At 61.8% G+C, this 16,887-nt stretch overlaps 1 protein-coding gene across 1 annotated transcript; it reads left to right on the plus strand.

The window, feature by feature from the left end:
• Positions 1-3,724: 3,724 nt before the first annotated feature.
• On the plus strand, positions 3,725-14,843 carry SLC8A2 (solute carrier family 8 member A2). Its single transcript, XM_056510429.1, has 7 exons — positions 3,725-5,463; positions 7,909-8,012; positions 8,110-8,127; positions 9,793-9,917; positions 9,988-10,087; positions 12,415-12,690; positions 14,467-14,843. The coding sequence occupies exons 1-7, from the start codon at positions 3,725-3,727 to the stop codon at positions 14,841-14,843; spliced, it is 2,739 nt and encodes a 912-aa protein (XP_056366404.1).
• The last annotated feature ends 2,044 nt before the right edge of the window (positions 14,844-16,887 follow it).

Genomic DNA, 16,887 nt, shown 5'->3' on the forward strand with positions numbered 1-16,887 from the left:
CAAAATTTCCCCCAGATTTCCCCCCTTCCCCTCCCCCCCGCCGAACGCGGATTTGTCCTAAATCGCGGCTTTTCCCCCCAAATCCTTTTATTCTCAAAATCCTCCAGAAAAAAAGAAAAAAAAACCCAAAAATCCGCATTTTCCAGGGGAAAAAGCGGCGGAATTCGGGTCCCCGGCGTTCAAAAATCGCAATTTTTGGGGCAATTTCCCGGGAATTTGGGGTCGCCCGGGTCCGTCCCCTCCCCCCCCCCCCACCCCGGGGTTGGGAAATTTGGGGTCGCGGGGCCCCGAATTGGGGGAAAATCGGCGAGAATTGGGAAAATCCCGAGGGATTAAGGAAAATCCCCGAGAATTGGGGCGAATCCCGAGGGATTTGGGAAAATCCCCGCGCGGCCCCGGGAGCGGGAAACGAACGGGGGGGGCGGGGGCGGGAATGGGGGGGACTGGGGGGGACTGGGGGGGATGTGGGGCAGGAATTTGGGAATTGGGGATGTGGTGCAGGAATTTGGGATGTGGGGCAGGAGTGGGGCAGGAATTGGGGATGTGGGGCAGGAATTTGGGAATTGGGGATGTGGGGCAGGAATGAGGATGTGGGGCAGGAGTGGGGCAGGAATTTTGGGAATTGGGGATGTGGGGCAGGAATTTGGGATGTGGGGCAGGAGTGGGGCAGGAATTTGGGAATGAGGATGTGGGGCAGGAATTGGGGATGTGGGGCAGGAATTTTGGATGTGGGGCAGGAATTTGGGATGTGGGGCAGGAATTGGGGATGTGGGGCAGCGCTGTGGGGCAGAGCCGTTGCTGTGGTTGTGTCCCCTCCACCTCCAGCCCCACAGCGCTGCCCCACAGCTCCCCCTGTTCCCACCCCGTGGGGCAGGTTCGGATCTGTGGGGCAGGCTCGGATCTATGGGGCAGATCCGGATCTATGGGGCAGGTTCGGATCTCTGGGGCAGGTTCGGATCTATGGGGCGGGTTCGGATCTATGGGGCGGGCTCGGATCTATGGGGCAGATCCGGATCTCTGGGGCAGGTTCTGTTCTATGGGGCAGGCTCGGATCTATGGGGCAGATCCGGATCTATGGGGCAGGTTCGGATCTATGGGGCAGGTTCGGATCTATGGGGCAGGTCCGGATCTCTGGGGCAGGTTCGGATCTATGGGGCGGGTTCGGATCTATGGGGCGGGCTCGGATCTATGGGGCAGGATCGGGATCTATGGGGCAGGTTCGGATCTATGGGGCGGGCTCGGATCTATGGGGCGGGCTCGGATCTATGGGGCGGGTTCGGATCTATGGGGCGGGCTCGGATCTATGGGGCAGGTTCTGTTCTATGGAGCAGATCCGGATCTATGGGGCAGGTTCTGTTCTATGGGGCAGATCCGGATCTATGGGGCAGGTCCGGATCTATGGGGCAGGTTCTGTTCTATGGGGCAGATCCGGATCTATGGGGCAGGTCCGGATCTATGGGGCAGGTTCTGTTCTATGGGGCAGGTCCGGATCTATGGGGCAGGTTCTGTTCTATGGGGCAGATCGGGATCTCTGGGGCAGATCGGGATCTATGGGGCAGATCCGGATCTATGGGGCGGGTTCGGATCTATGGGGCAGATCCGGATCTATGGGGCGGGTTTGGATCTCTGGGGCAGATCCGGATCTATGGGGCGGGTTCGGATCTATGGGGCAGATCCGGATCTATGGGGCAGGCTCGGATCTCTGGGGCAGGTCCGGATCTATGGGGCAGATCCGGATCTATGGGGCAGGTCCGGATCTATGGGGCGGGCTCGGACCTGTTCGGACCCGCTCGGCCCGGCCCGGCCCGGGCGGTTCCGGTTCGGGGGGGTCGCTGCGGGGGCGGCTCCGGCTCCTCCTTGGCAACCGCGCGGTTTCCATGGAAACGGGGATGGGGGAGGGGGAGGGACCCCGGATCCGGCGGGGGAGGGAGAGGGGGAGGGGCCGCCCCAAACCCGGCCCACGGATCCGAACCCGACCCACGGATCCGAACCTGCCCCACGGATCCGAACCCGACCCACGGATCCGAACCTGCCCCACGGATCCGAACCCGACCCACGGATCCGAACCTGCCCCACGGATCCGAACCTGCCCCATAGATCCGAACCTGCCCCACGGATCCGAACCTGCCCCATAGATCCGAACCCGACCCACGGATCCGAACCCGACCCAGGGATCCGAACCTGCCCCACGGATCCAAACTCGGCCCCAGAGATCCGAACCTGCCCCACGGATCCGAACCTGCCCCACGGATCCGAACCTGCCCCACGGATCCGAACCTGCCCCATAGCACAGAACCTGCCCCAGAGATCCGAACCTGACCCCATAGATCCGAACCTGCCCCATAGCACAGAACCTGCCCCAGAGATCCGAACCTGCCCCATAGATCCGAACCTGCCCCATAGATCCGAACCTGCCCCATAGATCCGAACTCGGCCCCAGAGATCCGAACCTGCCCCACGGATCCGAACCCGGCCACCGGATCCGAACCTGCCCCATAGATCCGAACCTGCCCCATAGATCCGAACCTGCCCCATAGATCCGGATCTGCCCCATAGATCCGAACCTGCCCCATAGATCCGAACCTGCCCCACGGATCCGAACCTGCCCCACGGATCCGAACCTGCCCCACGGATCCATCCCAGCCTAATGTCCCTGATCCGTGGCCACATCCCGGCCCCATGGATCCATCCCGGCCCCACATCCTGACCCGTCACTGCCGTGTCCCTCTGCAGCCACCGCAACCCCCCCCCCACGGCTGGGACCCCCATCCCTGATCCCAAATCCCAAATCCCACATCAAATCCTACATCCCAAATCCCACATCCCAAATCCCACATCCCACATCCCGTGTTCCATTTGCCAAATCCCACAGCCCACACCTGACCCCACGCCTCCCCCCAGCTCCTGCTGGCAGCCGTGGCTGTGCCCCATAACCCACACCCCAAATCCCACTCCCCATAACCTCACCCCAAATCCCCAATCCCACATCCCACACCCCACACCCCAAATCCCACACCCCAAATCCCTCACCCCACTCCCCATATCCCACACCCCACACCATATCCCCAATCCCACACCCCATAATCTGACCCCACGTCTCCCCCCAGCTCCTGCCGGCCCCATGGCTGTGCCCCATATCCCACACCCCATAACCTCACCCCAAATCCCACACCCCAAATCCCTCACCCCACGCCCCATAACCTCACCCCAAATCCCCAATCCCACACCCCACACCCCAAATCCCACACCCCACACCCTGACCCCACACCCCACACCCCATAACCTTACCCCAAATCCCTCACCCCACACTCCAAATCCCACACCCCAAATCCCTCACCCCACACCCCATAACCTCGCCCCAAATCCCAGACCCCACACCCCAGACCCCATAACCTCGCCCCAAATCCCCAATCCCACACCCCACACCCCACGCCCCGTAACCTCGCCCCAAATCCCCAATCCCACACCCCGCACCCCATAACCTCACCCCACACCCCACACCGCATAACCTCGCCCCAAATCCCACACCCCGCACCCCACACCCCAAATCCCACACCCCAAATCCCAAATCCCTCACCCCACACCCCATAACCTCGCCCCAAATCCCACACCCCTCACCCCACACCCCAAATCCCAAATCCCACACCCCACACCCCATAACCTCGCCCCACACCCCCCACCCCGCGCCCTGACCCCGCGTCTCCCCGCAGCTCCTGCCGGCCCCATGGCGGCGCTGGCCCCGGCGCTGGCGGCCTGGCTGCTGCTGAGCCCCGGCGGCTGCGGCGCGGCGCCCGACGGCCCCAACGGGACGTGCCGGGGCTCGGCGCGCTGCCAGCCCGGCGTGCTGCTGCCCGTGTGGCAGCCGGACGAGCCGGCGGCCGGCGACAAGGCGGCGCGGGCCATCGTCTACTTCGTGGCCATGATGTACCTGTTCCTGGGCGTGTCCATCATCGCCGACCGCTTCATGGCGTCCATCGAGGTCATCACGTCGCGCGAGAAGGAGATCACCGTCACCAAGGCCAACGGCGAGACCAGCGTGGGCACGGTGCGCATCTGGAACGAGACCGTCTCCAACCTGACGCTGATGGCGCTGGGCTCGTCGGCGCCCGAGATCCTGCTGTCGCTGATCGAGGTGTGCGGCCACCGCTTCCAGGCCGGCGAGCTCGGCCCCGGCACCATCGTGGGCAGCGCCGCCTTCAACATGTTCGTGGTGATCGCCGTGTGCGTCTACGCCATCCCGGCGGGCGAGAGCCGGCGCATCAAGCACCTGCGCGTCTTCTTCGTCACGGCCTCCTGGAGCATCTTCGCCTACATCTGGCTCTACCTGATCCTGGCGGTGATCACGCCGGGCGTGGTGCAGGTGTGGGAGGCGTTCCTCACGCTGCTCTTCTTCCCGGCCTGCGTGGTGTTCGCCTGGGCGGCCGACAAGCGGCTGCTCTTCTACAAGTACGTCTACAAGCGCTACCGCGCCGACCCGCGCAGCGGCATCATCATCGGCGCCGAGGCCGAGCGGCCCCCCAAGGACCTGGAGGCCGACGGGGGGTTCCCGGCGCCGCCCGAGGCCGAGCCCGGCGCCGCGCCGCCCTCGCCGACGCCCGAGGAGAAGGAGCTGGACGAGAGCCGGCGCGAGGTGATCCAGATCCTCAAGGACCTGAAGCAGAAGCACCCGGAGAAGGAGCTGGAGCAGCTGCTGGACGCCGCCAACTACATGGCGCTGGTGCACCAGCAGAAGAGCCGCGCCTTCTACCGCATCCAGGCCACGCGGCTCATGACCGGCGCCGGCAACGTGCTCAAGAAGCACGCGGCCGAGGCGGCGCGGCGCTCGCCGGCGCTGCCCGGCGACGAGGACGAGGAGGAGGAGGAGGACGAGGCGTGCAGCCGCATCTTCTTCGAGCCGTGCCTGTACCACTGCCTGGAGAACTGCGGCTCGGTGACGCTGGCCGTGGCGTGCCAGCAGGGCCTGGGCGCCAACCAGACGTTCTACGTGGATTTCCGCACCGAGGACGGCTCGGCCAAGGCGGGCTCGGACTACGAGTACAGCGAGGGCACGCTCATCTTCAAGCCGGGCGAGACGCGCAAGGAGCTCGCCATCGGCATCATCGACGACGACATCTTCGAGGAGGACGAGCACTTCTTCGTGCGGCTGCTGAACCTGCGCGTGGGCGACGCCGAGGGCATGTTCGAGGCCGACTGCGAGGACCACCCCAAGGGCAAGCTGGTGGCGCCGCTGGTGGCCACGGTGACCATCCTGGACGACGACCACGCCGGCATCTTCGGGTTCCGGGAGCGCTCGGTGCGCGTCAGCGAGTGCCAGGGCCACGTGGAGGTGACGGTGGTGCGCAGCTCCGGCGCGCGCGGCACCGTCATGGTGCCCTTCCGCACCGTGGAGGGATCGGCCCGCGGCGGCGGCGTCGACTACGAGGACGCCAGCGGGGAGCTGGAGTTCCGCAACGACGAGACGGCGTGAGGGGATGGGGGAGGAGGAGGAGGAGGAGGAGGAGGGGAGGGGGATGAAGGAGGGGTGGGGGGGGGTGGGTGGATGGATGGGGAAGAGGATGAAGGATCATGGATGGATGATGGATGGATGGATGATGGAAGAGGAAGGTTGGATGGATGGATGGATGGATGGATGGATGGAAGAGGAAGGTTGGATGGATGGATGGATGGATGGATGGATGGATGGATGGATGGATGGATGGAAGAGGAAGGTTGGATGGATGGATGGATGGATGGATGGATGGAAGAGGAAGGTTGGATGGATGATGGATGGATGATGGATGGATGATGGAAGAGGAAGAGGAAGAGGAAGGTTGGTTGGATGATGGATGATGGATGGATGGATGGATGGAAGAGGAAGGTTGGATGGATGGATGGATGGATGGAAGAGGAAGGTTGGGTGGATGGATGGATGGAAGAGGAAGGTTGGATGGATGGATGGATGGATGATGGATGGATGATGGAAGAGGAAGGTTGGATGGATGGATGGATGGATGGATGGATGGATGATGGATGGATGGATGGATGGATGGAAGAGGAAGAGGAAGGTTGGATGGATGATGGATGATGGGTGGATGATGGTGGATGATTGATGGATGGATGATGAATGGATGAAGGATGGATGGATGGATGGATGGAAGAGGAAGGTTGGATGGATGGAGATGGAAGAGGAAGGTTGGATGGATGGATGGATGATGGGTGGATGATTGATGGATGGATGATGGATGGATGAAGGTTGGATGGATGGATGGATGGATGGATGGATGGAAGAGGAAGGTTGGATGGATGATGGATGATGGATGGATGAACAATGGGTCATGGATGATGGATGGATGGAGATGGAAGAGGAAGGTTGGATGGATGGAAGGATGGATGATGGATGGATGGATGGAAGGATGGAAGAGGAAGGTTGGATGGATGATGGATGGAAGGTTGGATGGATGGATGGATGGATGGATGGATGGAAGATGGATGGATGGATGGATGGATGGGTGGATGATGGGTGGAGGTGGAAGAAGAAGAGGAAGGGGATGGATGAAGGGTGGATCACGGATGATGGATGGATGGAGATGGAAGTGGAAGAGGAAGAGGAAGAGGAGGTGGAAAAGGGAGAGGAAGGGGATGGTTGGATGGATGGATGGATGGATGAAGGATGGATGATGGATGGGGAAGAGGATGAGTGGGTGGATGAAGGATGGATGATGGATGGATGGATGGATGGGTGGAGGTGGAAGAAGAAGAGGAAGGTTGGATGGATGAATGGATGGATGAAGGGTGGATGATGAATGGATGGATGGATGGATGGATGGAGATGGAAGAGGAAGAGGAAGGTTGGATGGATGAAGGACGGATGGATGAAGAATGGATCATGGATGATGGGTGGAAGAGGAAGAGGAAGAGGAAGAAGATGGATGGATGGATGGAGATGGAAGAGAAAGGTGGATGGATGAAGGATGGATGATGGATGGATGAAGAATGGATCATGGATGATGGATGGATGGAAGTGGAAGAGGAAGAGGAAGAGGAAGGTTGGATGGATGATGGATGGATCATGGATGGATGGGTAGAAGTGGAAGAGGAAGAAGATGGTTGGATGGATGATGGAAGAGGAAGAGGAAGAGTGGATGGATGAAGGATGCATGAAGGGTGGATGATGAATGGATGGATGGGTGGAGGAGGAAGAGGAAGAGGAAGAGGAAGGGGATGGATGAAGGGTGGATCATGGATGGAGGTGGAAGAGGAGGAATGGATGAAGATGACAACGACGATGACAATGAGGATGAGGATGATGATGATGGTGACAATGACAATGAGGATGATGATGATGATGATGGTGACAATGATGACAACGAGGATGAGGATGGTGATGATGATGGTGACAATGACAATGAGGATGAGGATGGTGATGATGATGGTGATAATGACATTGGATGATGGTGGGTGATGGTGGGTGACGATGATGATGATGACGATGGCGGATAACGACAATGACCATGACAATGACAATGACGATGACAATGATGATGATGACGGTGACAATGAATATGACAATGATGATAACCATGATGACAATGACAATAACGGTGATGACAATGACAATGACGATGACAATGACGATGATGACGGTGACAATGAATATGACAATGATGATAACCATGATGACAATGACAATAACGGTGATGACAATGACAATGATGATGACAATGACGATGATGACGATGACAACGATGATGACAATGACGATGATGACGATGACAATAACGATGACGATGATGACAATGACAATGATGATGACGATGATGACGATGACAACGATGATGACAATGACGATGATGACGACGATAACGATGACAATGACGATGACGGCGCCAACGCCGCCCCCGAGGCTGAAGGCTCCGTGTCCCGCCCCAGGAAGACGCTGCAGGTGAAGATCGTGGACGATGAGGAGTACGAGAAGAAGGAGAATTTCTTCATCGAGCTGGGGACGCCGCGCTGGCTCAAGCGCGGCATCTCGGGTACGGGGACACTGGGGGACACCGGGGGACACTGGGGGACATTTGGGGACATTTGGGGACATTTGGGGTCTCACCTGTCCCTCCTCTCTCCCCTCAGCTCTGCTGCTCGCCCAAGGTAGGAGCCTTCGGCCTCGGACGTGCCGTGCCCCTGGATGTGCCATGAGCGTGTACGTCACCGTGTCCCCACGCCGTGTCCTCGTCACCGCGCCACCTCCCCGTGGCCAGTTCGTGTCCCTGTGCTGTGTCCCCATGGCCCCAAACTGTGTCCCCATGTCCTCACGCTGTCCCTGTGTTCCTGTGTCCCCCAACTGTGTCCCCATGTCCTCACGCTGTCCCTGTGTCCCCACACTGTGTCCCCATGGCCCCCAACTGTGTCCCCATGTCCCCACGCTGTCCCTGTGTCCCCACACTGTGTCCCCATGGCCCCAAACTGTGTCCCCATGGCCCCACACTGTGTCCCCATGTCCCCAAACTGGGTCCCCACATCCCCACACTGTCCCCGTGTCCCTGTGTCCTTCTGTCCCCACGTCCCCACACTGTCCCTATCCCTACACTGTCCCCGTGTCCCCAAACTGTGTCCCACACCCCCACACCATCCCCATGTCCCCACACTGTCCCCATGGCCCCACACTGTGTCCCCCAACTGTGTCCCCATGGCCCCACACTGTCCCTGTGTCCCCATGTCCCAAATCTGTGTCCCCATGTCCTCATTCTGTCCCCATGTCCCCACACTGTCCCTGTGTCCCCATGTCCCAAATCTGTGTCCCCATGTCCTCATTCTGTCCCCATGTCCCCACACTGTCCCTGTGTCCCCATGTCCCAAATCTGTGTCCCCATGTCCTCATTCTGTCCCCATGTCCCTGTCCCTGTCCCCAAGTCCCTGTCCCCACATCCCCACACTGTCCCCATGTCCCTGTGTCCTCCTGTCCCCATGTCCCCAAACTGTCTCTGTCCCCGTGCCATGTCCCCATGTCTCCTGTTGCCACATCCCCACACTGTCCCTGTCCCAATGTCCCCACACTGTCCCCACACTGTCCCTGTCCCCTTGTCCCTGTGCTGCGTCCCTGTCCCCATATCCCCGTGTTCCCACTGTCCCTGTCCCCACACTGTCCCTGTCCCTGTCCCCGTGCTGTGTCCCCACGCCCCTGGCCCTGTCCCCTCCCAGGGGACGCTGACCGCCAGCTCTCCCTGTCCCCATGTCCCCATGTCCCCATGTCCCTGTCCCTGTCCCCTTGTCCCTTTCCACGTGACATGTCCCCATGTCCCCTCCCTGTCCCTGTCCCCATGTCCCCGTGTCCCTACACTGTCCCTGTCCCTGTCCCCATGTCCCCATGTCCCTGTCCCCGTGCCCTGTCCCCATGTCCCCACACTGTCCCCATGCCCCAATGTCCCTATGTCCCTGTCCCTGTCCCTGTCCCTGTCCCCATGTCCCCAGATGTCCCTGTCCCCATGTCCCCCCATGTCCCTGTCCCCATGTCCCCATGTCCCCCCAGGGGACGCTGACCGCCAGCTCTCCCTGTCTCCATGTCCCCACACTGTCCCCATGTCCCTGTCCCCATGTCCCCTATGTCCCCTGATGTCCCCATGTCCCTGTCCCCATGCCATGTCCCTATGTCCCTGTCTGTCCCCATGTCCCTGTCCCTGTCCCCATGCCGTGTCCCTGTCCCTGTCCCCATGTCCCCATGTCCCCCCAGGGGACGCTGACCGCCAGCTGTCCCTGTCCCCATGTCCCTGTCCCCATGTCCCATGTCCCTGTCCCCATGTCCCCGTGTCCCCCCAGGGGACGCTGACCGCCAGCTCTCGGCCGAGGAGGAGGAGGCGCGCCGCATCGCCGACATGGGCAAACCCGTGCTGGGCGACAACCGGCGCCTCGAGGTGGTCATCGAGGAGAGCTACGACTTCAAGGTGACACCCGGGGACACCGGGGACACCTGGGGACACCCGGGGACACGGGCTGACCCCCCGCTGTCCCCAGAACACCGTGGACAAGCTGATGAAGAAAACCAACCTGGCCACCGTCATCGGCACGCACTCGTGGCGGGAGCAGTTCCTGGAGGCCATCACCGTCAGCGCAGGTGCCACCGGGGTGTCACCGGGGGGTCACCGGGGGGTCACCGGGGGGTCACCGGGGGTCACCGGGGGTCACCGGGGAGTCACCGGGGGGTCACCGGGGGGTCACCACAGTGTCCCAGGGTCCCCAGAGTGCCACCAGAGTGTCCCCAGCGTGTCCCCAGCATGTCACCAGGGTGTCCCCAGAGTGTCCCTGGTGTCCCCAGCATGTCACCAGAGTGTCCCCAGTATCACCAGGGTGTCACCAGGGTGTCCCCAGGGTGTCACCACAGTGTCCCAGTGTCACCAGCATGTCCCTGGTGTCCCCCTAGGTGTCCCCAATGTCCCCAGAGTGTCCCCAGGGTGTCCCCAGGGTGTCACCAGAGTGTCCCCAGTATCACCAGGGTGTCCCCAGGGTGTCACCAGAGTGTCCTTGGTGTCCCCAGTGTCCCCAGCGTGTCTCCAGAGTGTCCCCAGAGTGTACCTGGTGTCCCCAGAGTGTCCCCAGAGTGTCCCTGGTGTCCCCAGTGTACCCAGCGTGTCCCCAGCATGTCACCAGGGTGTCACCAGAGTGTCCCTGGTGTCCCCAGCATGTCACCAGAGTGTCCCAGTATTACCAGAGTGTCACCAGGGTGTCCCCAGGGTGTCACCACAGTGTCCCAGTGTCACCAGCATGTCCCTGGTGTCCCCCTAGGTGTCCCCAATGTCCCCAGAGTGTCCCCAGGGTGTCCCCAGGGTGTCACCAGAGTGTCCCCAGTATCACCAGGGTGTCCCCAGGGTGTCCCCAGGGTGTCCCCAGGGTGTCCCCAGGGTGTCACCAGAGTGTCCTTGGTGTCCCCAGTGTCCCCAGCGTGTCTCCAGAGTGTCCCCAGAGTGTACCTGGTGTCCCCAGAGTGTCCCTGGTGTCCCCAATGTCCCCAGCGTGTCCCCAGCATGTCACCAGGGTGTTACCAGAGTGTCCCTGGTGTCCCCAGTGTCCCCAGCGTGTCCCCAGCATGTCACCAGGGTGTCACCAGAGTGTCCCCAGAGTGTCCCCAGAGTGTCACCAGAGTGTCCCCAGTATCACCAGAGTGTCACCAGGGTGTCACCAGGGTGTCACCACAGTGTCCCAGGGTCCCCAGAGTGCCAACAGAGTCTCTCCAGAGTGTCACCAGGGTGTCCCAGGGTCCCCAGAGTGCCACCAGAGTGTCCCCAGAGTGTCACCAGGGTGTCTCTGGTGTCGCCAGAGTGTCACCGGGGTGGCACCAGTGTCCCAGGGTCCTCAGCATGTCACCAACGTGTCACCAGGGTGTCCCCAGCGTCCCCAGCGTGTCGCCAGGGTGTCACCAGGGTGTCCCCAGCATGTCACCAGGGTGTCCCTGGTGCCCTCACAGTGTCCCCAGAGTGTCCCCGGTGTCCCCAACATGTCCCCAGAGTGTCTCTGGTGTCGCCAGAGTGTCCCTAATGTGTCCCCAGTGTCCCCAGCATGTCACCAGGGTGTCACAAGAGTGTCTCTGGTGTCCCCAGGGTGTCCCTGGTGTCCCCCAAGGTGTCCCCAAAGTGTCCCTGGTGTCCCCAGTCTGTCCCCAGGGTGTCCCTGGTGTCCCCAGAGTGTCCCTAGTGTCCCCAAGGTGTCATCAGGGTGTCCCCAGTGTCCCCAGCGTGTCACCAGAGTGTCCCCAAGGCATCCCCAGAGTGTCCCCGGTGTCCCCAGAGTGTCCCTGGTGTCCCCAACGTGTCCCTGAGGTGTCCCTGCCACCATCCTGGGGGACCTCAATCCCACTGCCACCACCTTGGTGACACCCCAGGCACTGCCACCTTGGTGTCCCCAGTCTTGCTGTCCCCAGGGTGTCCCCAATCCCAGTGCCACCCCTGGCTGTCCCCAACCCCGCTGTCCCCTGGCTGTCCCCAGTCATGCTGTCCCCTGGCTGTCCTCAGTGTCAGTGCCACCCCTCGCTGTCCCCAACCCTGCTGCCACCCCTTGCTGTCCCCAACCCCGCTGTCCCCTGGCTGTCCCCAGTGTCAGTGCCAGTCCTCGCTGTCCCCAGTCATGCTGTCCCCTCACTGTCCCCAACCCCGCTGTCCCCTCGCTGTCCCCTCCCTGTCCCCAACCCCGCCGTCCCCTGGCTGTCCCCAACCCCGCTGTCCCCTCGCTGTCCCCTCGCTGTCCCTGGCTGTCCCCAACCCCGCTGTCCCCTCTCTGTCCCCAGCCCCGCTGTCCCCTCGCTGTCCCCAACCCCGCTGTCCCCTCACTCGCCGTCCCCTGGCTGTCCCCAACCCCGCTGTCCCTTTGCTGTCCCCAACCCCGCTGTCCCCTCGCTGTCCCCTCACTGTCCCCAACCCCGCCGTCCCCTCTCTGTCCCCCCCGGCGCAGGCGACGAGGACGAGGACGACGAGGGCCGCGAGGAGCGGCTGCCGTCGTGCTTCGACTACGTGATGCACTTCCTGACGGTGTTCTGGAAGGTTCTGTTCGCCTGCGTGCCGCCCACGGCGCTGCTGGGGGGCTGGGCGGCCTTCGGCGTCTCCATCCTGCTGCTGGCGCTGCTGACGGCGCTCATCGGGGACCTGGCCGCGCACTTCGGCTGCACGCTGGGCCTCAAGGACTCGGTCAACGCCGTGGTGTTCGTGGCGCTGGGCACCTCCATCCCCGGTGAGGGGACTGGGGGCATTGGGGACATTGGGGACATTGGGGACATTGGGGACATTGGGGACATTGGGGACATTGGGGACCCTGGGCCTCAAGGACTCGGTCAACGCCGTGGTGTTCGTGGCGCTGGGCACCTCCATCCCCGGTGAGGGGACACTGGGGACAGTGGGGACATTGGGGACACTGGGGATATTGGGGATGTTGGGGACATTGGGGGGATTGGGGACATTGGGGACATTGGGGGACATTGGGGATACTGGGGACACTGGGCCTCAAGGACTCGGTGAACGCCGTGGTGTTCGTGGCGCTGGGCACCTCCATCCCTGGTGAGGGGACACTGGGGACACTGGGGGATATTGGGGGGATTGGGGACATTGGGTGACAGTGGGGACATTGGGGGACAATGGGGGGATTAGGGATATTGGGGGGGATTGGGGATATCAGGGACATTGGGGACATGGGGACATTGGGGACATTGGGGACATTGGGGACACTGGGGGGATTGGGGACACTGAGGACATTGGGGACTCTGGGCCTCAAGGACTCGGTCAACGCCGTGGTGTTCGTGGCACTGGGCACCTCCATCCCCGGTGAGGGGACACTGGGGACATTGGGGGACATTGGGGACATTGGGGGGATTGGGGATATTGGGGACACTGGGGGGATTGGGGATATTGGGGACACTGGGGACATTGGGGATATTGGGGACATTGGGGACATTGGGGACATTGAGGATATTGGGGATACTGGGGATGTTGGGGACATTGGGGACACGGGACATTGGGGACTCTGGGCCTCAAGGACTCGGTCAACGCCGTGGTGTTCGTGGCGCTGGGCACCTCCATCCCTGGTGAGGGACACTGGGGACACTGGGGACATTGGGGACATTGGGGACATTGGGGACAGTGGGGACATTGGGGACATTGGGGACATTGGGGACAGGACAAGTGACAGGGACCCAAGGGCTCCATGACTCGGTCAGTGCCATCGTCTTTGTCACCTTCGACATCCCCAGAGTCCCCAATGTCCCCAATGTCCCCAGAGTCCCCAAATCCCCCCCAATGTCCTCAGTGTCCTCAGTGTCTCCCAATTCCCCCAGTGTCCCCAGTGTCCCCCATGTCCCCACTGTCCCCAGTGTCCCCAATGTCCCCAGTGTCCCCAGTGTCCTCAGTGTCTTCCAACTTCCCCAATGTCCCCAATGTCCCCACTGTCCCCAATATCCCCAATGTCCCCCAATGTCCCCAATGTGCCCAATGTCCTCAGTGTCCTCAGTGTCTCCCAATTCCCCCACTGTCCCCAATGTCCCCCATATCCCCCAGTGTCCCCCACTGTCCCCAATGTCCCCAATGTCCCCAATGTCCCTAAGTGTCCTCAATATCCCCAATGTCCCCCATGTCCCCCAATGCCCCCACTGTCCCCAATATCCCCAATGTCCCCAATGTCCCCAATATCCCCAATGTCCTCAGTGTCCTCAGTGTCTCCCAATTCCCCCAATGTCCCCAATTCCCCCAATGCCCCCAATGCCCCCAATGTCCCCAATGTCCCCAATGTCCCCAATGTCCTCAGTGTCCTCAGTGTCTCCCAACTCCCCCAGTGTCCCCAATGTCCCCAAGCCCCCCAGTGTCCCCAATCCCCCCAATGTCCCTAATGTCCTCAATACCCCCTAATGTCCCCAGTGTCCCCAATATCCCCACTGTCCCCATTGTCCCCAAATGTCCCCAATGTCCCCAACCCCCCCAGTGTCCCCAACGCCTCCAACGTCCCCAATATCCCCCCCAGACACCTTCGCCAGCCGCGTGGCCGCCCTGCAGGACCCCTGCGCCGACGCCTCCATCGGCAACGTCACCGGCTCCAACGCCGTCAACGTGTTCCTGGGGCTGGGGCTGGCCTGGTCGGTGGCCGCCGTGTACTGGGCGGCGCAGGGCCGGCCGTTCCGCGTGCCGCCGGGCACGCTGGCCTTCCCGGTGACGCTCTTCACCGTGCTGGCGCTGCTGGCCATCGCCGTGCTGCTGTGGCGGCGCCGCGCGCCCATCGGCGGCGAGCTGGGGGGGCCCAAGGCCGCCAAGGCGCTGACGGCCGCGCTCTTCCTGGCGCTCTGGCTGCTCTACGTGGTGTGCGCGAGTCTGGAGGCGTACTGCCACATCCAGGGGTTCTAGGGGGGACTGGGAGGGACTGGGAGGGACTGGGAGTGACTGGGAGTGACTCATTGCCAGCCTGGAGGCGTATTGTCACATCCAGGGGTTCTAGGGGGGATACTGGGAGGGACTGGGAATACTGGGAGAGGGATTGGGAATAGTCCTTGGTCAGTCTGGGGGCGTATTGTCACATCCAGGGGTTCTAGGGGGGACTGGGAGGGACTGGGAGGGACTGGGAATGGCTCTTGGTCAGTCTGGAGGCGTATTGTCACATCCAGGGGTTCTGAGATGGGACTGGGAGGGACTGGGAATACTGGGAGAGGGATTGGGAACAGCCCATTGCCAGCCTGGAGGCGTATTGTCACATCCAGGGGTTTTAGAGGGGACTGGGAGGGACTGGGAGGGACTGGGAATACTGGGAGAGGGGCTGGGAGTGACTCATTGCCGGTCTGGAGGCGTATTGTCACATCCAGGGGTTCTAGGGGGGACTGGGAGGGACTGGGAGGACTGGGAGAGGGATTGGGAACAGCCTATGGTCAGTCTGGAGGCGTATTGTCACATCCAGGGGTTCTGAGATGGGACTGGGAGGGACTGGGAGGGTAACTGGGAGCACTGGGAGGGACTGGGATGGACTGGGAGCTCCCCAGCTTTGGGATCACTGCCACATCCAGGGGTTTTAGAGAGGGGACTGGGTGGGACTGGGAGGGACTGGGAGCACTGGGAGAGGGATTGGAAATAGTCCTTGGCCGGTCTGGAGGCGTATTGTCACATCCAGGGGTTCTAGGGGGGTACTGGGGATACTGGGAGCACTGGGAGAGGGACTGGGAACAGCCTATGGTCAGTCTGGGGGCGTATTGTCACATCCAGGGGTTCTAGGGGGGACTGGGGATACTGGGAATACTGGGAGAGGGGCTGGGAGTGACTCATTGCCAGCCTGGAGGCGTATTGTCACATCCAGGGGTTTTAGAGAGGGGACTGGGAGGGACTGGGAGGGACTGGGAGCACTGGGAGAGGGATTGGGAATAGTCCTTGGTCAGTCTGGGGGCGTATTGTCACATCCAGGGGTTCTAGGGGGGATACTGGGGATACTGGGAGGGACTGGGAATGGCTCTTGGTCAGTCTGGAGGTGTATTGCCACATCCAGGGGTTCTAGGGGGGATACTGGGAGGGACTGGGAATACTGGGAGAGGGATTGGGAATAGTCCTTGGTCAGTCTGGAGGCGTATTGTCACATCCAGGGGTTCTAGGGGGGATACTGGGAGGGACTGGGAATACTGGGAGAGGGACTGGGAGTGACTCATTGCCAGCCTGGAGGCGTATTGTCACATCCAGGGGTTCTAGGGGGGTACTGGGGATACTGGGAGGGACTGGGAGCACTGGGAGGGACTGGGGACACCATGAGGACAAGGACAGGGAGGGGCTGGGAGGGGTTTTAGGGGGATACTGGGAGCACTGGGAGCACTGGGAGCGCCCTGGCTTTGGGATCACTGCCACACCCAGGGGGTCTGGAGGGGATACTGGGGATACTGGGAGGGACTGGGAGCACTGGGAGCGCCCCAGCTTTGGGATCACTGCCACATCCAGGGGGTCTGGAGGGGATACTGGGAGCACTGGGAGGGACTGGGAGGACTGGGATGGACTGGGGACACCATGAGGACAAGGACAGGGAGGGGCTGGGAGGGGTTTTAGGGGATACTGGGAGCACTGGGAGCACTGGGAGCACTGGGAGCTCCCAGCTTTGGGATCACTGCCACATCCAGGGGGTCTGGAGGGGATACTGGGAGCACTGGGAGCACTGGGAGCACTGGGAGCGCCCCAGCTTTGGGATCACTGCCACATCCAGGGGGTCTGGAGGGGATACTGGGAGCACTGGGAGCACTGGGAGGGCACCACACCAGCTCCCCCCATGTCCCCCAGTCACTTTTGGGGTCCCCCCCCCCTTTTTTTTTGTCCCCTCCCCCCGTGTCCCCTCCCCCACCCCAGGGACCCTTGGGCCGCCTCAGGGACCCCCCAGGACCCCCAAAATCCCTTCAGGGACCCCCAAAAACCCCCCCGGGACACCCCA

This window comes from Oenanthe melanoleuca, chromosome 25 (genome assembly GCF_029582105.1).
Source record: "Oenanthe melanoleuca isolate GR-GAL-2019-014 chromosome 25, OMel1.0, whole genome shotgun sequence".
Taxonomy (NCBI): Eukaryota; Metazoa; Chordata; class Aves; order Passeriformes; family Muscicapidae; genus Oenanthe; species Oenanthe melanoleuca.

Coding starts and splice junctions, on each gene's coding strand:
- SLC8A2 (XM_056510429.1), top strand. CDS start 3,725: ATGGCGGCGCTGGCCCCGGCGCTGGCGGCCTGGCTGCTGCTGAGCCCC. Junction 5,464..7,908: donor TTCCGCAACGACGAGACGGC/GTGAGGGGATGG, acceptor GTCCCGCCCCAG/GAAGACGCTGCAGGTGAAGA. Junction 12,691..14,466: donor GCTGGGCACCTCCATCCCCG/GTGAGGGGACTG, acceptor TATCCCCCCCAG/ACACCTTCGCCAGCCGCGTG.